This window comes from Eleutherodactylus coqui, chromosome 5, assembly GCF_035609145.1.
Source record: "Eleutherodactylus coqui strain aEleCoq1 chromosome 5, aEleCoq1.hap1, whole genome shotgun sequence".
Lineage (NCBI taxonomy): Eukaryota > Metazoa > Chordata > Amphibia > Anura > Eleutherodactylidae > Eleutherodactylus > Eleutherodactylus coqui.
Window position 1 is genome coordinate 101,199,802 of NC_089841.1, and position 26,484 is coordinate 101,226,285.

Below are 26,484 nucleotides of genomic sequence, written 5' to 3' on the forward strand. Positions count from 1 at the left end.
TGTAAAAACAATGTTATTTCAAATACAAATCATTATTTCTAACCTTGTCAATGTCTTGACTCTATTTTCTATTCATTTCACAACGCATGGTGGTGAATAAGTGTGACTTTTCATGGAAAACACAAAATTGTTTGGGTGACCCCAAACTTTTGAACGGTAGTGTATGTCAACCAAGCAGCCCAAACAACCAGAGGGAGAAGACCAAGACATTAAATGTACTGATGCCCAACCATGATGGTGGATCAGATCTTCCCAGTCATTGTGTACTCAGGGGGATGTGGAAACAGAGGCACCAACTTCCTGTGCTCACTGTGACATACAGTCCACTAGAAGGAGAAGAATGACACAATTGACCCCTACACCACTGTAGACTATTTTGACCAATTTCTAGTAGGAATACAGTGTTCTCTATATGCATGGCTGCATTCCCATGCAATTCTGGGTGCTTTGGCTGCATTGAGGACCGTCTGGAGGGCAAATGAGTTAACCAGATTTTAACTCCCATAGATTTTAATGGGGCTTAGAATCAACCATCCCAATTCCCAATGAATTGTCAGATATGCTCCTCATGTACGAACACAACAGGTTATTCTGAAATGTCACCTGAAACTACAGGTATGCTTTAAATGAGACTCTAAACTTTATAAACACGTTTGCTATATGAATGAAATAAACAGTGCAGAATTGTGGTCCAAAAGTGGCCTCATGATAAAGAGCGAAAATTCATTCTAAGGCTACAAAATGGCTTCCTTCATGATGCAATCTAAAGTCCCAGTAACATCCTAACTAGAGATGAGCGAGTATACTCGCTAAGGCACATTACTCGAGCAAGTAGTGCCTTAGCCGAGTATCTCCCCGCTCGTCTCTAAAGATTCAGGGGCCGTGGGCGGGCAGGGAGCGGCGGGGGAGAGCAGGGAGGAACGGAGGGGAGATCTCTCTCTCCCTCTCTTCCCCCTGCTCCCCGCCGCAACTCACCTGTCACCGGCGCCGGCCTCCGAATCTTTAGAGACGAGCGGGGAGATACTCGGCTAAGGCACTACTCGCTCGAGTAATGTGCCTTAGCGAGTATACTCGCTCATCTCTAATCCTAACATATCCTATCATATATGTATCCCTAATATATCTTCTCTATATATTTTATTTTAGCTTATTCAGTGGCAAATGAGAGTTTCAAACAAATGTGTTAAGTCTTTGTGCAGTTTAAATTCTGTTTCCATAGAAACGAACCTTTTTGACACTTTCTAACAAACGGTAATCTCTTGACAACTGTATATACAAGATTTTTACTTAACTTTAATGATATCTGCCATATACCATATATAGAACTTTTTTTCCTAGAAGTTCTATGTATTTATGTTTTCTATAAGGTGCATGTCATTTCAAGTGGTAGTCATCTGCTTTAACGCCATCAATGTCACATACAATCACATCAAATGTGAGTCACTGCTTCCATGGCTAAGGCTTCTGAGTGGAAACTAGTCATTAATTTGCTCCAAAATGTATTTAATTGGCCACCTATGCTCTATATCATAAGTAACATATGTCTTCTACCAGAGACAAAACTTGAAGCTTCTTTGCCCCATTTCAAAATCTGTAACAAAACTCCATACCTACTATGTGCCTTTTATAATATTGGTGGCTGCTTACATGCACGAAAGACATCTGGCTCCCTCAGGCACCAGTTCCAAAGCGGGACTACTACTTCTGCATGTCCTATAGCTACGCCTTTATTTAAAAAGGTTCCAAACAGAGATTTACTTTGTGGGAACCATATTTTTGTGGGAAAAAAATCTAAAAGTTGTGTCATGTGGTAGGTAGGTCCAAAATACTAGTAGAGGGGCCAATACAAATATTACCTGATGCTGGATCTGTACTTAGAGGCGTTATCCAATTGTTGCTTGATTCTCTGGGCATGGATGAGCTAAGCACAGTGCACAATAGCACCAGTTCACCTCCATCATGCCAAAAAAGAAGTGGAGGAAATGTTACATTGGAAAAAACACCAGAGCTGCCTGATGATGGCAGACATACTAATACCATCTCCACACCATGCAGCCACACTGCTTTCTGTAATTAAAGGCCCTCCAATTTCGTTCTTACTGGATTATAGTAGTCCTAGATAGTAATGAGCGATTAGTGGAATAATCGGTTTGTGTCAGTATTGGGCCGATTTCACAAAAATCATTGTGACTCGGGATAGACGATTTGGACTCCCATTAAAGCCAATGGGAGTAAAAATTGGGATCACTAATTTGCCCTCTAGAAAAGGAGATGGAGACCACCACCACCAACAGCACCTTGAGGGCAGAATGCGCTCCTAGTGTGAACATGAGAGTTGGAGCTTTGTGTTTCCATATTGACATAACGTTCCTTCTGGGGCAAGTATGAGGAGGAAACATGTTGAAAGCTGAAGAAGGAGAGCTTCAGCAGCACCACCACCAACACTATTAAGTAGTGGTAGGACTTGTAAATTTGAACGATGTCTTAGGCCAGGCACAAACTAAGAACTGCAATACTTCCCACTCCAAAGCATAGTTTGTCTGTCTGCTTTGCTGCTATATGCTGCAGAAATATACTCTCTCCCAATGTACTGATCATGTTTCAAATAGGCATATAAATATGATGCAGCTTCTTTTTTCTGCTCCCTCCAACAGAACCCCATTTAAGTTCCCTGCTGGTATACAAGCTTTCATACCCAGAAGCAGTGTGTTCTTTTCACATACGATATCTAAGCATATTGCCAATGGTCAGATATTGTGGGTGAAACTCGCCTGTGTGAATGCACCTTTAAACTGACAATTACAACAGGTAGACATGTCTACGAGATGTGGAGGAGGAATAATCAGCAAGAAGGACATAAATTTCAGATATCATTATCTCTGGGAGTTCCTCATGATCAAAGGAAAAGTGAAATTGAAGCACAGTAGTCATAAATGCCGCGATTTAAACAAGCAGATGGCAGCAAAGGTGAGAACAATGGTATCACTAATATATATAGACAGAGAAAAGAGATGTAGTAACTGATTATTATGATTTATTCAGTAGTAAGAAAGAGTGCATGAAAGCAAAAGTGCTTGAAAGGAAATGAAGATTGAAATGAACTAGTATTAGAATGCAAATGCTCTTATGCATGAGGTCAGTATGTAAAGTGCTCACAACTATTAGCTTATATCAATGGCGGATTATAATAAGGATGTACGAGGGAGTCATCCTGGGCCGGAGCTACAGGGGATCCTTTACCACCCAAATTACCCCTATTGATAATCTACTGATCCTGCGGGTGGCCTGTAAGGGGAATAATCATTGAGTGGGAGACAGTGAGGTGCATTATTACCAAATGAGAGTATGACAGCATTATTATTGAGTGAGGGCACTTTTACTTTGTATGGAACATGAAAAGTGGCACTTATTATGTGAGGCATTAAGGGAACAAAAAAGGGGGATACTATTTCAGTGTGGGTCACTTCAGGTGGCATTACTAGAATCATAGAATCCTAGAATGGTACAGTTGGAAGGGACCTCCAGGGTCATCTGGTCCAACCCCATGCTCAGTGCAGGATTTACTAAATCATCCCAGACAGACATTTGTCCAGCCTTTGTTTGAACATTACTATTGAAGGAGAACTCACCACCTTCTGTGGTGACCTGTTCCACTTATTGATCACCCTCACTATCAGAATTTTTTTTCTAATATATCATTTGTGTTTCATCCCATTGCTTCTAGTCTTTCCTTGTACAAATGAGAATAGGGCTGATCCCTCTGCACTGTGACAGCCCTTCAGATATTTGTAGACAGCTATTAAGTCTCCTCTCAGCCTTCTTTTTTGCAAGCTAAACATTCCCAGATCCTTTAACCGTTCTTCATAGGACGATTTGCAGATCACTTACGATCTTGGTAACTCTTCTCTGAACTTGCTCCAGTTTGTCTATGTCTTTTTTAAAGTGGGGTGTCCAGAACCGGACACAGTATTCCAGAATACTGGGGCACTATGTACGGGGGGATTATGTTGACATTTGTAAAGCAAAGCTAGGTCCCTGGAAAATTGAGGAGTTAGAGATGTCTGCCTGTCAACTTCTACAGAGAAAAGTTATGACGAGGAGATGTCATCATAACAGCCTGGGCCGGATGAAGAAAAAGGAAAAGTAAACAACTCCAGTCAGAGGAGATGTCATTGTAATCACTGAATATAACAGATATAGAGGTACTGTAATCATTTATACAGTCTGTAAAGTGTCTGCGTAGCTCTAGTATATGCTGCTATATGGTCAATGCATGTGGGGGGGGTAATATTAGTCTTTGTATAGTGTTTTTTTCAATAGCACTATGATGGTATTATGTGGTCACAGTCTGGGGTATTATTTAGCCCTCATATAGTTTTATTATTGGTAATATTGCTCTTTGTTCAGGTCTTTATGCAGTGACAGTACGTTGGTATTTATCACTATGTGGTAGTAATTTGTAATCATGTTATGGCAGCATTATTTGGCCCTTATATATTGTTACTATTGGTAATGTTGGCCATAGTGAGTTTAGTTGAGTGACAGTATTGAGGTCATTTTATGGGCCATGGTGATTACAGTGATACTGTGTGTATGGGGTTTATTTTTTGCTCATTAACAGGGCTAGATCTGGTGCATATTTGTGGAAGAGCAGTCATGGATTTCTACTGCTTTTCTTCGAGCAGATTCAGCATGGAAAATTCAACTACAGAATCCACCATGTGAACATATCCTTAGGGTACATACACACAGTGGATTTCGATGTGGTTCCACACCAAAAACTGCTCCAAAATTTCCACTATTGGTGCAGATATTGATGCAGATCCACAGCAGATTTTATCTTTTGAATTGAAGGGAATAATTCAGCTGCAGATCCATGTCAAAATCTGCTACATACCCTTATGGGCAATCATATTGGGACTAGTAGAGTATTTTTACACACACAGATATGCTGTAGACATGGAGGCCCAAGTTGTGTAAACATCTACAAGCCTTTGGTCTACTTAATACACCACTCTCATATATTGAGCAATTAGGTTCTTACATATGTCTTCAGACTGTATAAAGAGTTGCAGACTATATAGAAATAGACTAAATGGCTGGCCATTTTTTTTAAAGAGGGTGTGCATCAAACAAAATTATTTTGAAGGTGGCTGAGCATGGTGTACAAAAAAAAAAAATAAAATGGCAGACTCATCTCGTTTATCTCCTGTCACACCTATTCTCACACTGCCCAGCCTTCCATTGCTTTGTAGTTCCTTTTACAGCAATGTAGTAAGCAGTACGGGACTGGGCAGCACCAGAACAGGAGCGGCAGGGGATCTGTGCAGTGATTATGCCTTATGTTTGCACCATTCCATGTTGAGCCATTTTCAACATAACTTTTTTTCACTGGAGAAACCTTTTAATTGACAGATTTAATTACTGCATTTTTGACAATCGTAATAAATATGAGTGCTTTACTTGAATCCAAGGCCATCGGTCGTTTTCTGCTGAAGTCCAAGCATTTACAAGACCCTTTTTATTAAGTCTTGCAAAATATGGATACCACTTTTGTAATCCAAAAAGAGCCCTGTGAGTAGAGGATGCTGTTATTTGCTGGTTGGAAATGATCCCTCCTTCCATTCCAAGAGGTCCGGAGCATCCTGGAGAACAAAGAAAGAAAATAAGATATATGTGTACATCTAATTATTGGTTATCTTCTGTATCTCAAAAGGTATTGCAAAATTAAACCCCTGTTTTACTAGTTGTACTATTACTACTAATTCAGTATTCCAAGAGCTTTGTTCACATAGAGCAATTTTGATGCCTTTTTTTTTACCAAAACCATAAATACAGCTACAACCGAAATATATCAAAGCAATATGTATAGTTTTTTATGCAGCTTTGACTTTGGCAGAAAAGAAAAAGGGTCAAAAATGAATTGTGTAAGCAAAGTCCTGGAATCCCTACTTAGAGAAAACATTATATAATCGGCTTTAAAATGCTATAGGTGAATTTTAACAACTTGCAGCTCATATAAAGTACAGTGAAACCACCCCAAAAGACTATATTTTGGAGAAGACCACATCCTTATCCCAAACAGACTTTGTACTACAGCTTTTCACTTATACCATAAATTATGCATATTGGTCATGTCTCAAAGATGTTTCACAGTTTTAAGGCAAATTTACATGGAGTGATGATCACTTACAAATCTCTAAAAAGCGATCGTTTGAGCGATAATCGTTGCATCTAAATGCGCGGCCATCGTACACTTTTCGCGCACTGCTAGCTGATCGTTGAATTCAGTCCAACCTAAAAATCGTTGTTCAGCCTTATCAGCAGTTCTCTGCAGGTAGTGCCAATAGCATTGTTTACCACTGGAGAACAAGGGATCTGAATGCAGATAAGAGCCCTTGGGCTATTAACTGCTTTCAGCTAAGGCTTCATTTGCACACTTAATTGCTCTTAAGTAGCTGAGTAGCTACTTAATAGTTTATGCAAAACGATCGCTCAAAGCTGTCACTCAAACTGTGGCTTGAGCGATCATCGCTTCGTGTAAATAGGCCTTTACCTGTCTAAAGTGAGATTTGGATCTAATGGTGGTAGGATTGTTTTAAGGACTGCAACAGTCAGATGCCAAATTATAAGGTTGTGTGAATTATTATTAGAAGGCCATGCTATATATAAAAAATCCCAAAGTAAAGTATCACAAAGTCTGCTTCTACAACTGCATATTCACATGGCTGTATTACGGCTCCATTAGGGACCTTTCACATGGGTGGCATTTGGCTGAAGAGTGCTCCACAACATACGAAAATTCCACACCAAAATCCGCAAGGCTCCATGCAAATTTACTGCAGAATTGATAATGGATTAATTCTGCTGACAATTGCGCTCAAAAAACGCATGTAGACACGTGGATCCTGGTGTCTACAGCTGCATGTTGCGGTTCATCCTACAGCCAAATTCCAGCCTATGTAAAAGGTGTCTTGCAGTATATTTAGTGCCAATGATGGGAATACAGTTCATGAAAGTCTTCACTTTCTACTTAAAAAATTTTTTTTTTTTTTATTACACTATCAACCCGATTTGGCAAACTCAGTAAAAATCTATTACATAATGCCGAAACTTACTCGAAAGTTTGCCAATTTTGTTTAGCTATTTTGTACTACTTATTAGTATTAGTTGTTTTCTTTTCCTTGCAAAAGTAAAAAAGAAGAAAGTGTTTGGGCAAGGATATATTTAGGACTCAGTCACTAAATTTGGGTCTAGCAACATCCTGTTCATAGGGCTCACAAATTGTTGCTAAAACCCTCATAATTACCCAAACAAAGGGAAGAATCATAATTTTTTAGATTTCAAAGCATAATAAATGTGGGTTAATAAATGTACTTTGTAATTAGATTCAGTTATGATTTAATACTTGATTTATATCATTAGTAATAATAGCAGCCTTTTCCCTTTGAAGAATATTCCAATCCTCTATGGCAAGTTCACTTTAATGCATGGTGTATTTTACTACACATTATAGTTTACACAAATTACATACTTCAATTACCATAAATGTTAACACTGATCCAGCTAGCATACTCATATTAAACATGAATAATTAATAAGCTTATGTAGGAGACTTATAACAATATTTAGAATGGGCTGTTTCGTAAAGGCAGTTTCCAATAACTGCCATTTATTATATAGCCATTAGATATGTCATAAAACTTTAATTGTGAGGGTCAGCTCAATATGCCCAAGGAACAAGGGTGACCTTTTTCCTTGCAAGAGTAGCTATGCATGTAAGCCGACTCATCATTAAACCCTGTGAGAGATACGGAAACAACCAAATCAGGTCAGAACTCTAATGATTCCGTGGATGCACCATAAGTCATTTGTTGGAAATTTTACATCTATACAGTATATTTAATTATATCTTTTATACTGATAGAAGATTAATTGTACACATTTTCAGAAACCTTTGCCAGCTGATCAATAAAGAATCCCTTGAAGGATGTCAGATGCGGATACAATGGGAATATGCTGCCAATAGATGTAATATAAATGTGCCCCATCCAACTGCTTTGCCAACAGTTATCAGTCCCGATTACTCCCATAAACATGCAGATTGGCCAGATGTGCGCTGAAGCAGAGGGTGATGAGTGTGGTTCAGACATTTGTGACACTAATTGTGTCCAATCTATATTCTACCAAAATTAGATTTCAGGAGAGCACCTGGCAGACCTCAATAGCCGTTAGATTTGTGCTGGATAATGTGGAAAATGGAAGGATCGGACAACAGTAATCTAAAATTTATGGTTATCTTCTGTCTCATTTGAAGCTACTTTTCCACTGTTTCATTAGATTGTAAATTGAAACTCATCCGCTATTACATACTATTCATTTTGATTTGATGGATCTACACTGAAACATCATGAACTAGGCAACAAATATCAAGGGCGGTGGTTGGGAACAATGGGCAAATGACTGAATGATCTTAACCCTTTCCAATCCACTGTCTGACGTCTAAAGACATTCTGATTGAAGGCTGTACAGCTCCGATGTCGGAAGACATCCGGCAGGGTATTCTTACTGTATATTACTGGCTGGCCGCTCTGTTGTCAGGGGCCTCTCCAGCATGTCACATATCACAGTACTGGCTCTAGCCAGCAGATGGCGCCATTGTATAATGGCAGAAAGAGAAAGCCCCCCAGGAAACCCTGAATCCAAAATTGGATTGCATAGGGTTAACCGTTAAAAAAGTCTTTACTCTAAGGCCTTAGTCACACGGGCGTTTTTTCACGCGATTTGCGGATCGCATGACAAATGCGCATCCGCAAATCGCGTGACCGGTGCCCAAAAATCGCCCGAAAATCTGCTCCTAGCCACGTTTCATTAGAAACGGGCCGGAGCTGCCCAGCGCATTGCATTAAATGGAGCGGCAATACAGCCCGCTCCATTGAAAGCAATGCGCTGCGGGCGAGTGTGGGATGAATTGTCGGGAAGGGCTTAAATATATAAGCCCTTCCCTGCAATTCATCCTAAAATGTGTAAAAATAAAAAATATATATATACTCACCTTCTCCCGGCAGCCGGAGCTCCGCGCGGCCGTCCTGCAGTGGGTGTGAAGGGGGTGTGAGTCAGACCTTCCCCCTGATTGGCTCAGCGCTGAGCCAATCAGAGGCATGTCTCACTCACACCCATTCATGAATTCATGAATGGATGTGAGTCAGACCTGCCCCTGATTGGCTCAGCGCTGAGAGGCAGCAGTCACTCACCCATTCAGGAATTCATGAATGGGTGTGTGAGTGAAACCTGCCTCTGATTGGTCAGGGCTGTGACCAATCAGAGGCAGACCATTCAGCAGGCGGGGATTTTAAAGCCCCGCCGGCTAAATAGTGCCGAGAAGCAGTTCAGGAGAACTGACAGCGGCCGCGGCTGGACTCCGGCTGCAGCGGAAAGGTGAGTATACAATTTTTTTTTATTTTAACACATTTTAGGATGAATTGCAGGGAAGGGCTTATATATTTAACCCCTTCCCGACAATTCACCCCGCGCATGCCGGTAGCCCATTGCTTTCAATGGAGCGGCTGTATTGCCGGCTCCATTGAATTTAATGGGCAAACATCGTTCTTCTCTGTCACAGCTGTTACAGCTGTGGCAGAGAAGAATGATTTGTCTTCTATATGTTCTCAATGGGGTCGGCGCTGCTGCCGCCGGCCCATTGAGCGCATATAGAGAAGAGAACAGGAATCGCAGATCGCAGATAGGTGCGATCTGTGATTTCTGTTCTATAATTAATCGGACGAGCGCATAAAAAGCGCTCATGTGTCCGATACCATTGCAAAGCAATGGTTTTATAAAATCACCGGACGCATGCGCAAATCGCGGCTAAAAACGCCCGTCTGACTAAGGCCTGAACATGAATATTCTGGTATCACTATAGCTAACCCCAATAGTCCACTCAACCATCACATCTCACATTCGTGTTACATGAATCTGAGATATAGTAGGTTGCTTTTGCTCACCGTGTTGCGTCCACCTTAACCCCTTAATGATGTGGCCCTTTTTGTTTTTTTCTCTGCACGTTCAAAAGATCATAACTTTTATTTTATTCATCAATGTAACTGTCTGATAGCTTGTCTTAGGGGGGTGGGGGGCTGATGAGTTGTATTTTTCAATGATACTAATTAAAGTTCCATAAAATATACTGAAAAACGTTTAGAAACTTAGAAGTGGGTTGTCATTTTTAAAAAAAAGCCATGCCGCCATCTTGGCGTGAACGGACTTGTTTTTACAGTGTATACACTGTGGCACAAATGACATGATGACTGTATTCTATTGCTCAGTATGATCACAATGATCTTTTCTGTACTACTTTTAAAAATAAAAAAAAACCTTTGGAAAAAAAATATGTTCTACCAACATCTACTGAAAACCATAACTTTTTTAGTTTTCATTACTGTAGATGTGTGAAGTCTCGTTTCTTTGTGGCATGTCCTGTAGTTACTATTGGCACCGTTTTAGAGTTCACGTGATTTTTTGGTGGCTTTTTATTAAATTTTTTCTTGGAGACGGGGTTACCAAAAAAATGCAGTTCTTTATTGAAGATGAAGATCATGCAGGATAAATAATGTGTTACTTTGATAGACTTGACTTTTACAGATGCAGTGATACCAAATATATTTGTTTTGTTTCCATTTTTTTACTATAGATTTGGGAAAAGGGTTAAACCTTTATTACCTTTATTTTTTCTAATAATGAATAAAACGTTTGATATTCTTTTATAAATTTCTTTTTTAGTTCCCATAGGGGACTCGAATGTGCAATTCTTTGATCACTCATAGAGTATAATGCAATATCACATTATACTGTGTTCTTACAGGCAATTAGTCGTGGCAGCCCTGTAAGCCTCCAGAAGCTTCCAGACTGACATAATAACTGAATGACACCTCGCAGTCTCTTTGTGAGAGAGCCCTTTTGGACCCCCGAGTACCGAGTCGGGAATTAACAGCTGTAATCAGCATTCATGCTGATTGTGACTGTTGTGGGTGGATGTCAGCTCTCAAGGACAGCCGACACCTGCCATGTATGGAGCGTGATCAGCTCCCAATCCCACAAACTCTGCACAGGAAGTAACTGCATGCTCTGTGGAGTGAAAGGGTTAAATATGATGCCTACATGGCTTTGGCAAATAGAAGAATTTAATAATGGAAAGTAGGCATTTATTTAGATATGATAAAAATAGTAACCAACTGCAGTTCCTTGGGTCAGCTAAGGGAAATTATTCAGGGTTCTCACTTTGTTTCAATACAAACCACACTCAAGACCACATTCAATTAAAGATTACATTTTTTGTGTTATCACTACACCTCAGGATAATAAGGGCCCCTTCACATGAACATATTTGAGTGCATATTTGGCGCGAAAAATTTGCACACACAATATAAAGAGAATAGAACCCATTGATTTCAATGGGTATATTCTCATTTCGCACACACAAGAAAAAACGCAGCATTTGCACACCAATGATTCCCATAGAAGTCTATGGGAGGTGTGCAAGTGCACACCCAATACATGCGCAAATGTGCAATATCCTGCACAATTCCGTGAAAAAAGAAGACTGATTTAATAATGGTAGAGCTGCTTCTCGCGACCATGTGAACTGGCCTTGTGAGTGAATGAAGTGCTGTAATATGCGCCGATATATGCGTAAAAGTGCATAATTCGATATGCAAATATCTTGCACTTAGGTGAGCGTTTTTCCACGGCACAGTAAATTCAGCTGTGACCTGCAAAACAATTCTGTCTCATATGAAATATCCCTTTGGCTGGATGTACATATTTGCGCAGTGTATTATGCACAAAAAAATGCGTGCATGCACTACGTGTATAAGTGTACCAGTGTATTTCGCTCGGGTAAAAAAAATATGCAGCATGCTCTATTTGCGCAGGGAACGAGTACACATTGAACTAATTACACTAATTGCACATTTCAATGAATGGCAGCATGGTTGCATATTTGCATGCACAGATGTGCCTGATTTAGCACAATGCACATTGCGTAAATGCGCATGTAAATGCACTTATGCCCATAGGCGTAACTTGAAGCTACTGGGCCCCAGTGCCAAACCTGGAATGGGACCCCCAACTATAATGCTTTATTCATAGTACTGGGCTCCCTATATGGAGAAGAGAGGCCTTATGGCCCCCTAAGGCTCCTGGGCCCGGGTGCAACCGCATCCCCTGCATCCTCTATAGTTATGCCCCTGCTTATGCCCTAGGGTCAACTCTTGTATCAAACCCTGGGCTACCAGAGGAACCTCTAATGCTCCAACCCTGTAACAATACTAAGGAAGGCAAACTTTTACCTTCCATGTTCGACCTGTTATGTCCAAATTAAATTTACTGACTAAGGTTAGGCAAGTGCAGGCAGACCTGTCATTTTAGAGCTCCTGGCCTACTTTTTTTTTAACCTGGAAATAAAGATAGCAAAAAAAGTCAGATTTTTCAGCCTTATCTGTGCTGTAGGATGTTATGGACAGCTGCAGAGCACAAAGACTCCTTCCTGGTGCTTAAAACTGCATGCAGAAGTGAAATATATACCATTATCATGCAGTAATGAATAGAAATGAAAACATTATCTTTGTTCGCACTTGAAAGGTTACGTATAATATCTACAAGTACATCTCAAAATCAAAAGGTCAACGTTGGTGCTGTTGAAGGGTTACAAGTTAAAAATTGAGGGATTAAACGTACGCTGTCAAAAAAAAATGTAGATTTCAGCGCTTGTTCCATGGTGAAAGTAATGAAAGGAGGATATATTCTCCAGCTATAAAACTGTACAGTACAAATCTTTGAGGCTAACGTCAAACAGGAATCTTTCCTCTTCCATCAAACCTTCAACCCAGCCTAGATGATATGATATATATTAAAAAACTAAAGTAGCAAAGACAAGGGAGACTGTAATAATTTATGTAACAGATAACCAGAGGCAATCTGACATCTACTAATATAGAAACTCTAATAGTATTATGACATAGAAAAAGAAAATTCATATGCAGTAGTAGAGATAAGTTGGAGGAAAGATTGTCTAAAATTTTGTATACTATGAATCATAAGTTTTATTTCTGCAAGCCCCTCTGGTGATCTGAATGCTGTATTCAGGATGTTATACGACATGTTCCTATTAGAATTAATTGGGTTTTCCAAGACTTTTAAATTGATGGTCCATTCTTAAAATAAGCCATCAATATCAGATTTGTGGGGGATCGACTTGCAATACCCCACAATCAATTGATTGAAGTAGGTACAGTACTGGAAGGGGGTGCTGTGGCCTCTTTATTCTTTACCAGGCACAGTGCCATACATTTTATGAAAGCATTGTCTGGTACTACAACTCAGTTCCATTCAAGTCAAAGCACAGTTGCTACAAACTGTATGGAGCTGTACATACTAATGGGGTCAGCACCTAACCCAAGTGCTGTGACTCCTTCAATCAGCTGATCACAGGACTGACAGAGGGACCCCACACGTCTAATTTTGATGGCTTATGTGAAAGATAGGCCATCAATATTAAAGTCTTGGACAACCCCTTTAGGGCTCAGTCACACGGGCGTTTTTTCACATGATTTTTGTGTGCATAACTGATGCGCTCAAAAAATCGTAATCTCATGAATGTTCCTTTAAATATACCCATAATGGACTCATGTTAACTACATGGAGACCCATTGCAACCATACACCTAACAGAAAGAACAACCTGCCACACTTTACATAATTATTAGAGATGAGCGAGCACCAAAATGCTCGGGTGCTCGTTACTCGGGACGAACTTTTCGCGATGCTCGAGGGTTCGTTTCGAGTAACGAACCCCATTGAAGTCAATAGGCGACCCGAGCATTTTTGTATTTCGCCGATGCTCGCTAAGGTTTCCTTGTGTGAAAATCTGGGCAATTCAAGAAAGTGATGGGAACGACACAGCAACGGATAGGGCAGGCGAGGGGCTACATGTTGGGCTGCATCTCAAGTTCACAGGTCCCACTATTAAGCCACAATAGCGGCAAGAGTGGGCCCCCCCCCCTCCCAACAACTTTTACTTCTGAAAAGCCCTCATTAGCATGGCATACCTTTGCTAAGCACCACACTACCTCCAACAAAGCACAATCACTGCCTGCATGACACTCCACTGCCACTTCTCCTGGGTTACATGCTGACCAACCGCCCCCCCCTCCCCCCCACAGCGCACACCAAAGTGTCCCTGCGCAGACTTCAGCTGCCCTCATGCCACACCACCCTCATGTCTATTTAGAAGTGCGTCTGCCATGAGGAGGAACCGCAGGCACACACTGCAGAGGGTTGGCACAGCTAGGCAGCGACCCTCTTTAAAAGGGGCGGGGCGATAGCCCACAATGCTGTACAGAAGCAATGAGAAATAGAATCCTGTGCCACCGCCATCAGGAGCTGCACACGTGGGCATAGCAATGGGGAACCTATGTGCCACACACTATTCATTCTGTCAAGGTGTCTCTGCATGCCCCAGTCAGACCGGGCTTTTTAATTCATAGACACAGGCAGGTACAACTCCCTATTGTGAAGTCCCTGTCGACCGACAGCATGGGTGGCTCCCTGGAACCCACCGGCGATACACAAAAATATGCCATTGCATTGCCCAACACAGCTGAGGTAGTAATGTCGTGCTTAATGCAGGTGGGCTTCGGCCCACACTGCATGCCCCAGTCAGACTGGGGTTCTTTACAAGTGGAAACAGATGCATTTATAATTCCCTGTGGACCCACAGCATGGGTGGGTGCCAGGAAGCCACCGGCGGTACATAGAAATATCCCATTGCATTGCCCAACACAGCTGAGGTAGTAATGTCGTGCTTAATGCAGGTGGGCTTCGGCCCACACTGCATGCCCCAGTCAGACTGGGGTTCTTTACAAGTGGACACATGTAGGTTAAACTCCGTGTGCACCTACAGCATAGGTGGCTCCCTGGAACCCACCGGCGATACACAAAAATATCCCATTGCATTGCCCAACACAGCTGAGGTAGTAATGTCGTGGTTAATGCAGGTGGGCTTCGGCCCACACTGCATGCTCCAGTCAGACTGGGGTTCTTTACAAGTGGACACATGCAGTTACAACTCCGTGTGGACCCACAGCATGGGTGGGTGCCAGGAAGCAACCGGCGGTACATAAATATATCCCATTGCATTGCCCATCACAGCTGAGGTAATGTCATGTTTAATGCAAGTGGGCTTCGGCCCACACTGCATGCCCCAGTCAGACTGGGGCTCTTTAGAAGTGGACACATGTAGTTACAACTCCGTGTGGACCCACGGACTGGGTGGCTCCCTGGAACCCACCGGCGGTACATAAATATATCCCATTGCAGTGCCCAACACAGCCGATGTAACGTCAGCTGTAATGCAGGTGGGCAAAAAATTAATTGGATTACACTGTAGGCGAGGGCCCACAAAAATTGGTGTACCAACAGTACTAATGTACCTCAGAAAAATTGCCCATGCCCAACCAAGAGGGCAGGTGAAACCTATTAATCGCTTTGATTAATGTGGCTTAAGTGGTAACTAGGCCTGGAGGCAGCCCAGTTTAACGAAAAATTGGTTCAAGTTAAAGTTTCAACGCTTTTAAGAGCATTGAAACGTATAAAAATTGTTTAGAAAAATTATATGAGTGAGCCTTGTGGGCCTAAGAAAAATTGCCCGTTCGGCGTGATTACGTGAGGTTTCAGGAGGAGGAGCAGGAGGAGGAGGAGGAGGAGGAATATTATACACAGATTGATGAAGCAGAAATGTCCCCGTTTTGGATGGTGAGAGAGAACGATGCTTCCATCCACGGGTGCATAATACGTATTGCTTAGGTATCGCTGCTGTTCGCTGGTGCAGAAGAGAAGTCTGGGGAAATCCAGGCTTTGTTCATCTTGATGAGTGTAAGCCTGTCGGCACTGTCGGTTGACAGGTGGGTACGCTTATCCGTGATGATTCCCCCAGCCACACTAAACACACTCTCTGACAAGACGCTAGCCGCAGGACAAGCAAGCACCTCCAGGGCATACAGCGCGAGTTCAGGCCACGTGTCCAGCTTCGACACCCAGTAGTTGTAGGGGGCAGAGGCGTCACGGAGGACGGTCGTGCGATCGGCTACGTACTCCCTCACCATCCTTTTACAGTGCTCCCGCAGACTCAGCCGTGACTGGGGAGCGGTGACACAGTCTTGCTGGGGAGCCATAAAGCTGGCAAAGGCCTTGGAGAATGTTCCCCTGCCTGCGCTGTACATGCTGCATGATCTCTGCGCCTCCCCTGCTACCTGGCCCTCGGAACTGCGCCTTCTGCCACTAGCGCTGTCGGATGGGAAGTTTACCATCAGTTTGTCCACCAGCGCCCTGTGGTATTGCATCATTCTCGAACCCCTTTCCTCTTCGGGAATGAGAGTGCAAAGGCTCTCCTTATACCGTGGGTCGAGCAGTGTGTACACCCAGTAATCCGTAGTGGCCAGAATGCGTGTAACGCGAGGGTCTCGAGAAAGGCATCCTAACATGAAGTCAGCCATGTGTGCCAGGGTACCTGTATGCAACACATGGCTGTCCTCACTAGGAAGATCACTTTCAGGATCCTCCTCCTCCTCCTCCTCCGGCCATTCACACTGAAAGGATGACAGGCAAGCAGCATGGGTACCCTCAGCAGTGGGCCAAGCTGTCTCTTCCCCCTCCTCCTCATGCTCCTCCCCCTCCTCCTCAACGCACTGAGATATAGACATGAGGGTGCTCTGACTATCCAGCGACATACTGTCTTCCCACGCCTCCGTTTCCAAGCGCAAAGCGTCTGCCTTTATGCTTTGCAGGGAACTTCTCAAGATGCATAGCAGAGGAATGGTGATGCTAATGATTGCAGCATCCCCGCTCACCACCTGGGTAGACTCCTCAAAGTTTCCAAGGACCTGGCAGATGGCTGCCAACCAGGCCCACTCTTCTGTAAAGAATTGAGGAGGCTGACTCTCACTACGCCACCCATGTTGGAGTTGGTATTCCACTATAGCTCTACGCTGCTCATAGAGTCTGGCCAACATGTGGAGCGTAGAGTTCCACCGTGTGGGCACGTCGCACAGCAGTCGGTGCACTGGCAGATTAAACCGATGTTGCAGGGTCCGCAGGGTGGCAGCGTGCGTGTGGGATTTGCGGAAATGTGCGCAGAGCTGGCGCACCTTTCCGAGCAGGTATGACAAGTGGGGGTAGCTTTTCAGAAAGCGCTGAACCACCAAATTAAACACATGGGCCAGGCATGGCACGTGCGTGAGGCTGCCGAGCTGCAGAGCCGCCACCAGCTTACGGCCGTTGTCACACACGACCATGCCCGGTTGGAGGCTCAGCGGCGCAAGCCAGCGGTCGGTCTGCTCTGTCAGACCCTGCAGCAGTTCGTGGGCCGTGTGCCTCTTCTCTCCTAAGCTGAGTAGTTTCAGCACGGCCTGCTGACGCTTGCCCACCGCTGTGCTGCCACGCCGCGCGACACCGACTGCTGGCGATGTGCTGCTGCTGCTGCTGACACATCTTGATTGCGAGACAGATTACTGCACACTATTAGATGTGGCCCTGAGAAGGACCGTTGGGGTTCTTGAAGCCTACACTAACTCCTAACGCTCTCCCTACAGCAGCTCCAGCACGATACCACTGTCCCTCAGCTAACTCACAAGGCATGTGTGGCGAGCCGCGGGAGGGGCCGACTTTTATACTCGGGTGACATCTGATCGCCCCAGCCACTCACAGCAGGGGGGTGGTATAGGGCTTGAACGTCACAGGGGGAAGTTGTAATGCCTTCCCTGTCTTTCAATTGGCCAGAAAGGCGCGCTAACGTCTCAGAGAGGAAACTGAAAGTAACCGGAACACCGCGTGGTACTCGTTACGAGTAACGAGCATCCCGAACACCCTAATATTCGCACGAATATCAAGCTCGGACGAGTACGTTCGCTCTTCTCTAATAATTATGTAGCAGAAATTAATATGTCCACATTGTAATAAATAGCTAGGCTTGTCTACAGTCCTGTGTAAAAGCAAAGACAATTTATGCATTTGCCAAAAAAAAACTCATTTTTTTACTGTATCTTGGCAAACCCCATTTCCATTTCAAGAGCTTCAGGTTCACCAAACTGAGTGCCAAAAGTTAACCATAACCATAATCATCTCAATGTCCAGATTTCAGGTGTGAATAGGTTACACTCTATATCAAGTTTTATACATGTTCCAAACACTGGCATACTGTGTGGTAAGGAATGTTATTTAAAGGGGTATTCCAGGACTTTACAAACTTCTAACCTTTGCCCACAGTCAGCCTCGGTGAAGTGTTCAGCAATGCCTTTTGTTTACCTGAAATGAGTGCTTGTGGTTCAATCAGGGTGATTCACATGACCCCCTACTGTCCTCTGATGTAATGACCAGGGTCGGAGGCTCCAAGCTTCCTGTCCTGACCATCCTGTACTAACTTCCTGTCCTGACCATCAGGAATGCTGATGTAAGCAACAACAAAGCACAGTGAGTGCTGCAAAATAAGGAGGAGAGCAAAAAAAGCAGAGGAAATGTAATGGATGGATTTACTATAGTACTGTGAGATGATTTATGATTATTTTGGAATTTGACTTTGGTCTCGGAATTCCCCTTTAAACATCCCACATTGAATAACAATGATGCTCAACAGTATGAGTAAAAAGGAAGTAATTAGAATCAAGCTTTGATGAGAAATAAGATCTGAATGGGTAACAGCTTCATTGTGCTCTCCCTGGTTAATTGGTTATTGATTTATTCTGTAACATGACATGTAAAAAAGTAAAATCATTGATCTCTGGTACAATTTATAGCTTCTCAGCTCTATTATGATCATGTGCATGAGAGGCACAAGTAATCAGACACAATCATAAAAATGAGGTGCACATCAACCTGACAAAACTATATTGATTTTAACTCAAAAAAGAAATCTGCACAAAATACTCAAAGAAATGTATAGATTGGATGTCGGCTTTGTTTGAATACTTTCGACTTCATTGAAAAGCGCTTTGGTTATGTGAGTTTATGTCACTGGTATTCATATATAAAGTAGAGTTGATGGGGATTAATATTTCTTCAATTACTACTACTATCACCATTACTACAAACCTCTTAGGTAATAAATTTACCTAAGAAAAAAGGAGTAAAATGAATTTCTACCTTTTAACTTCATATCATTTTTAGGTCTAAAATTCCATATTGATGCATTCTTGCTCTGCACTGGATAGTCATGGCAAACCATTCCCACAAACTGCTGTATATGGGCACAGTGTTTGTGCAGACCTAGGAACTAAGCCCATGCTATCATTAGTGTCTGTCAGAACTATCATACACTTGACACCTTGCTGCAATGACCAGAAATGGATATAACTCCAATTTCAGCCATTGGATCTGTTAGATGCCATGGTCAATATAGCACGCAACATCTAAGGGGTTTGGCAAATGGACTGTGACCTCCCATCGGCACCCTCGCAATAAGATTGCTACGTGCTGATAAGTTGTCATGGCAGCCAAGGGCATAATGAAGGCCTCCATGTTTGCCTTCTTTTACATCTACTAGACACTGCCACAGACAGGGCCTTATAAGATACCTATCAGCATTATTATCTGAGCAATCAGAAAACCAAATCGTCTACTCCCCAGATGAGGCAAAAAAAATGAAAAAAAAATCTTTAGAAATATTTAAAATCAGTAAAACATAAAAATGCCCTATTAAAATGTTTTATTAGGTTAAAAAAATTAAAAACTCTAAGAAAATTTAAAACTATAAAAACTACACATACAGATGCAGTACCTCTAAAATTAAATTTTAAGTCCTGTTACACCGTTAGGCCTCGGTCATACGGGCGTTTTTTCCCGCGATTTGCGGATCGCATGACGGATGCACATCCGCAAATCGCGTGACCGGGGCCGAAAAATCGCCCGAAAAATCTGCTCCTAGCCGCGTTTCATTAGAAATGGGCCGGAGCAGTGCAGCGCTGTCCAGCGCATTGAATTCAATGGAGCGGGCAATACAGCCGGCTCCATTGAAAGCAATGGGCTGCCAGCGATCTCACGATGAATTTTTGGGAAGGGCTTAAAAATATAAGCCCTTCCCTGAAATTCATCCAGAAATGTGTAAAAAGTAAAAAAAATAAATATACTCACCTTGTCCCTGCAGACGGAGTTCAGCCGCGGCCGGCCGGCAGTTCTCCTGAACTGCTGTGAGTAGTATTCAGCAGCCGGGGATTTAAAATCCCCGCCTGCTGAATGAGCTGCCTCTGATTGATCACAGCCTCACCAATAAGAGGCAGCTCTCACTCACCCATTCATGAATTCATGAATGGGTGAGTGAGTTCTGCCTCTGATTGGCTCAGCGCAGGGACCAATCAGGGGCAGCTTTCAGCGATTTCTGTTCTATAATTTTTCGGACAAGCGCATAAAAAGTGCTCATGTGTCCAATACCATTGCAAAGCAATGGTTTTATAAAATCGTACATCACATGCGCAGATCGCACGGAAAATTGCCCGTGTGACCGAGGCCTTAATGTGATTCATCTATGCAATTAACACAGCCTGACAGTAATTATATGTCTATGGCTACACAAATTGTGTAACTCACGTAAATATTGTTTGGAACGTTGAATAAGTAGATGGAGCACAACAAACATTAGTCATAAACCATAGTTTTTACCCTACTGATTGCGAGACTGTGAAGAAGGGCAATTACCCCACCAACTACCCCACTATAAGTGATGATTGTCCCTATTGCATGCTTTCTGGTTAATACAGTAAGAGTACCTTCACATGAAGCATATTCATTGCGAACTTTCCACAGCAGATAATCGGCAGCGAATATGGAGCAATGCCACGGGTTTCAGCCTTTCCATTTCAAACATTGACATACTGCATATTGAGAATCTATAGCTTACTTTATGTACTCTGCAGATGACATCTACAATGTTCCCACGCCATGTGGATGAATTTTTTCAGAATTTCATCCAAGTGGATTTTACTGTAAATACTGCAGGTTTTCCACAGCAAATTCTGCTGCTAAATTTCCATATTTTCAGGGGGGGATGGGGGGGGGGGGTTGATCATCCAAATTCCAACTGTTTTTAATTATTTAAGTGGGGGACTTGTTAAATAAAGTTTACATTGAATGTATTTTTGCAGTACAGAATAAAAAGTAGAATTTCAGATAACTAATATAGATTGTTGAAGTAACTGTCATGTTCTTGGTAGCGTTCTGCAGATATTTCTAAAAGCCAAACATTTCAAGATTTTTTCACTTGTGTTGTCAAGGTGATCAGTCTTATTGGAAGGACAACTGTGTTTTAGAGCAGGAAAGAGAGAAAACTTCATCTCTACAGCTGTATATATTTCATCTACAGTCATAGATTACATGAGAAATAAATCTGCTGCTAATACAATATTTCACAAGATGCAATCAGCAAGAAGATATGTGAGTATTAATCATGAGCATCACCTAGGTGATTATATAGGCATCTTACAAACCGCAGAAAGAAGGACATAAAATCACATGTTGCTAACCCTGAAATGTCTATTTTAGTAAATATTTGTATTTCCCATGAAACAACAATTCTGGAACATTTTGTCTGTTATTCCTTTAAGAAATGTGTAAATCGATTGACAACTGGGTTTTACCATTCCTCTTATCAAAGAGGTGTGTCTGCGGTGATTGGACAGTGTCAGACTGTGTAGAAACACCACCAAGGGGTAACACCCAGTTATCAATGCATTCGAAAATTTCTAGGAGGAATAACAAAGGAACGGCACAATATACAAGAGGAATGCTTCAGAATTGTTCCATTATGGAAGATAGAGATGTAGCATTTGTTTAATGAGCGTTTACCGTAATTTGAAATTTTTTTTGACTTAACCAATATTCGTATGTAATAGGCATAACACGGCCACTACAATACAAAGTTAATGATTGGCCATGCAATGTAAATTCTGTAGGCATGCTATGCTATGGCATTGATGGCCACTACAGCTCTACAATTATTTACCAAAATAGACGTGTCAGAAGAGATGACAGGCCCTCTTTAATATCTTTAACGCTTTAAGGACGTAGCCTAGTTTGGAACATGAGGACGAAATTGATTTTTGGGGATTTCCATCTACACTTTTCTAATTTCATAACTTATATATTGTTTCCATCAACATTGCTATATGAAGATTTGTTGGTTGTAGCGAGTTGTAGTTTTTATTCTGTGGGAACCCATTCCCAGCCATGATGCACATATACCCCATGGGGTGGGAAGGTGTTAAGGCTTGGGCTACACAGAGATTTGGGCTACAACGGGGGTTACTCAACCAAAGATCACTGAGTAGTCTTGCAACCTTGCACTGCCACTGAATTCCAAGGAGTCGCAGTATGGGATGGAGGTTGAATTGTTTCGCATGCAAACTCAATGCAGCTATTACCCTAGTTCAGATTTGAACCCAGAACCCTAGCACTTAGAAATTAAATTAATCTGTTGTATGTTTATGATCAAATTGTCCCTACTGTATGTATATCTGTGATAAGCAAATTAGATTGAGAGGACAGGTGAATAATAACTATCTCTGAGAAAAATAGAACGCCGACTGCTTTTTACGCCATGCTCATCACTTTACTGGAACTTAGTGGGAGGAGGCTTTACTTCCCAAGCTTGGCAATTTTACTAGAAGGGACACTGGAAACTGAAATAAAACACAGCGCAATTCTATGACAGTTCATAGCTGGTGTAGATTTGACAATCTGGGGCATGAATGCAAGGCTGGCTCCAGGTTTTCTTGGCCCTTGGGCAACAGAGTTACAATGGACCCTTTAGTAATTTATAGAGCTGCTGTTCCTCCTTAGTCATTTCTAGGTCCCACTGTGTCATTTCAGTTATTTATAGGCCCTGTTGTACCCCTGAGTCATTTATAGGTCATGCTACACAACACAGACGGCACAATGATGTCACCACTCTGTGACAGGCAAGGTGTTGGATGGTGGAGCAGGAATCACTTGGCTTCCTAGAGTCCTGCTTTCATATTCAATTGTATCTATTTCTTTAGGCCATAGATATAACTGATTAAGTGGGCTCCAGCAGATTAAGCAGGCCCTGCCACCTACCCTAGTTTGCCGGATGCTAACACTTGCGCAGCATGGACGCCAGAGATGCACCTAATTTATTCACTGCTTAACAAATTACGCACATCATACTCAAGAACAAATAAAATTAAAATTGGGATATAAAACAGCACATGTAAATAGGTTGTCCAGGATTAGAAAAATATGGTTGCTTTCCTCCAAACACAGCACCACTCTTTTCCATAAGGTTGTGTGTGGTATTGCAGCTCAGCTCCATTGAAGTCAATGAGAGTTGAGCTGCAATACCTGACACTACCCATGGACAAGGGTGACATTGTGTTTGGAAGAAAGCAGCCCTATTCCTCTATCCCCGGACAACCCCTTTACAAATTTTCTTAATCTACCTTAAGGGCTCAGTCACACGGGCGCATCGACACCCGTACACTGGCACCGATGCGCCTGTGTGACTGACAGTTAGAAGACAGCCGTACCTGAAGACGGACGTCTCTCTGCAGCGCTGATGAAAGAACACATGACCGGCAATGAAGCCGGTCACATGTTCTTTCCTCCGGCGCTGCAAAGAGACGTCCGTCTTCAGGTACGGCTGTCTGCTACCTGCAGTAACATGGGCGCCAATGGACCCGTGTGACTGAGCCCTAAGACAGGTGGATTCCCTTTAAATTTCTTTGTGACAGGGTAAAAAATACATTGCTAACATACAGTCTACATTATTATCTGACATTTCTTACAGATAGTTAAAAACATTTCTCAGGATTTAGTAATAATTCACTTTCCACATTTTTTTTTTATTTCACGATATTTCAATCTAATACATGATCTATAAATTGCATAGACAGATTAAAAGACAAATAGGTGCATGCTTAAAGATTTTTAATAATCACTCGTGGAACCTCTTTCGCTATCTGAAAAAAAAAGATAAAAATACGCTGGAACACATCCATTTAATTAAAATGTATGGATAAGACTGGTTTGACATGAGCATATTACAAGCACCTTTATACACGCATTATACGGATGAGTGGGCCAGACAGTGGGTCTCCTGACCCGAACTCAAAGCATCATAGAGATCTATGTGTGAAACTAGCCTTATCGAATAGAAGCATAATTACAGCAGTATTCAAGGCAATGAAGTCTTAAAAGGTTTTTCCAGTGAAACACTATTCAGGATAGATCATCAATAGTTGATCATCTGCGGTCCTGTCGCTCGGTACCCGAGCGATCAGCTGAGCGGGCGCATGCTGTCAGCGCCACAATAACACAGAGGTCAGAACAGAAGCCTCTGCGTCGACCTCCATGTAGTGTCCGGCACTTGTAACTGCAGGCAAGACTCTCATTGAAGTCAATGCAAGCCATGCCTGCAGTTACGAGCGCCGGCCACTGTAAGGAGGTCAGCGCAGAGGCTTCCGCTCCGTCCTCTGTGTATTTGGAGCAGAAGTCTCCACGCCGACCTCTCATCTAGTGGTCGGCGCTGGTAACAGCAGGCACGGCTATCATTGGTTTCATTGATTTGCAGTGCGTTTTCCTTTGTGAAAAATCTGCAGCAAATCTGCCACCTGGGAATGTACGCTAAAAAAAGATGACATTTTACTTTGATCCATTGAGAATTAAATGGTTAAAACAATACACTGTCTCTAGGGAAAATCAGTGTAGAACTCTATTCTGCGCATCATCTTCATACGCTTGATTTTATTGTCTTTGGTTATGGACTAAATGTTACATTCCGCTGAGAGGTGTTCAGCCAACCATTATTTGCAATAAAGAGACTATTACCCTTTCAGAATAGATCGCTGTATTTGTAGTGTAACATTAGATTTTCTGTTTGACGGACTAAAAACATTATTGCGTTGTTTAAAGTACACGGCTGCACATGCATACACACAAACACAAGGACATTTAAAAGTATTTGCCCCCTTCCAAATAACTTTGGTTATACTTGTCACACTCAGTTCTTTTTATTATACAAAGACAACCTGAGTAACCAGACGGCACAGATCTGAAACACTACTGAACTTATGGAGAAATAATATAATCTTATATTCATATTACCCAGCTGCAAAAAATAATGGCCCGCCCAAAGTTAACTAGTTGCACTATTATATGTCTATTACTAAGAATTATGCACAAATAATTGCTTGTTCAATCTCAGATTTTCACACCACCATTCAGCAGTTTTTGTCCAATTTTTGTTTCAAGAACATTTCACCAAAGACCTCTCCCCACTCCTGGCATATCTGTTTTTTTTTTTTATTATTTACTAACTACTTGTATTCCCCATAAAATAGGAACTCTGGGGCAACTTTTCTTATAACTTTTTTTGCTGTTCCTCTTTTATTCTTTTTATAAATTTATGAATAAAGTCACAACTCATATTACCATTCCCATAGTGTGTCCCTACAGAGCCTGGTACTATCAGTACTGATTGGACATTGTGAGAGTATGCTGGGAGCCATTATTCATTAGACAAGCCGAGGGGCTGAGAAGGACCAAGCTGCATATAGCCAGAGCAGGGTGCAAGACCACCCCTTGGACTGATTGCAGCTGATTTACATAGAGTATGAGAAACATGTAAAAAACCATATTCTTTTCCTGGAGGGTTGCACTTCCAGAAGCAAAGGAGCTTCGATCCTGCATGTGACCAGAATGCCAGTGAATTGTTGGCAGTGGTTTTTGGGCTGTTTTCTGGTGACAGACTTTCTTCGCCATGCCCAAGCAGAAAAAATGTGAAGTTTACCAGGTGAATTAAGGCTGACAGCTGAATAACTGAGCAACTAGTTGCTATCAAAGTGAATAACACTTCAGCTTGTGCAAGGACACATTCTAAAAACCCTGCCTTGGTCACCATGAAATCTTGTCCCATCCATGGCTACATTACTAATCATGTACATTGCTGAAAAAAGTAGATAGCCATTCATGCAGCACAGTCTACTATTATGCAAGGTTGATCCAGAGGAAGGAAAAAAAATAAGAAAACCATGAGGTAGAAACCAATTTTCCTCATTTTAGGAAATAAATTCCTTCCTGACTCCTGACAATTCTAATAAATCCCTGGATCAACAATCCTTCTGAAGTAATCTAATGACTTTAACGTTTAAAATTATTATACCAAGAAATGCGTCCAGGCCACTTTTGAACTATTTTAGTAAGATTGCAATCACCTCAGACAGAGAATTCCATAGTCTCACTGCCCTAACAGTAAAGAATCCCCACGTACTATAAGGTGGTAAAAACCTTCTTTCTTCTAAATGTCAAAGACACCCCCTTTTTACAGTCACAGTCCTTGGTATACGTAATTACATAGGGGTGCACTTACTTTTGCACTTAGCATTAAATAATCGAGTTGTGACCCCTTTACTTCTCCTATTAAGGACCT

At 42.2% G+C, this 26,484-nt stretch overlaps 1 protein-coding gene across 1 annotated transcript in view; it reads right to left on the reverse strand.

The window, feature by feature from the left end:
- EDIL3 (EGF like repeats and discoidin domains 3) overlaps positions 1-26,484 on the reverse strand; it is a 649,344-nt gene that overhangs the window by 211,672 nt on the left and 411,188 nt on the right. The window contains exon 5 of the mRNA XM_066602963.1: positions 5,464-5,645. Coding sequence (XP_066459060.1) covers positions 5,464-5,645 — 182 coding nt within the window. The remainder of the gene's footprint in view (positions 1-5,463; positions 5,646-26,484) is intronic.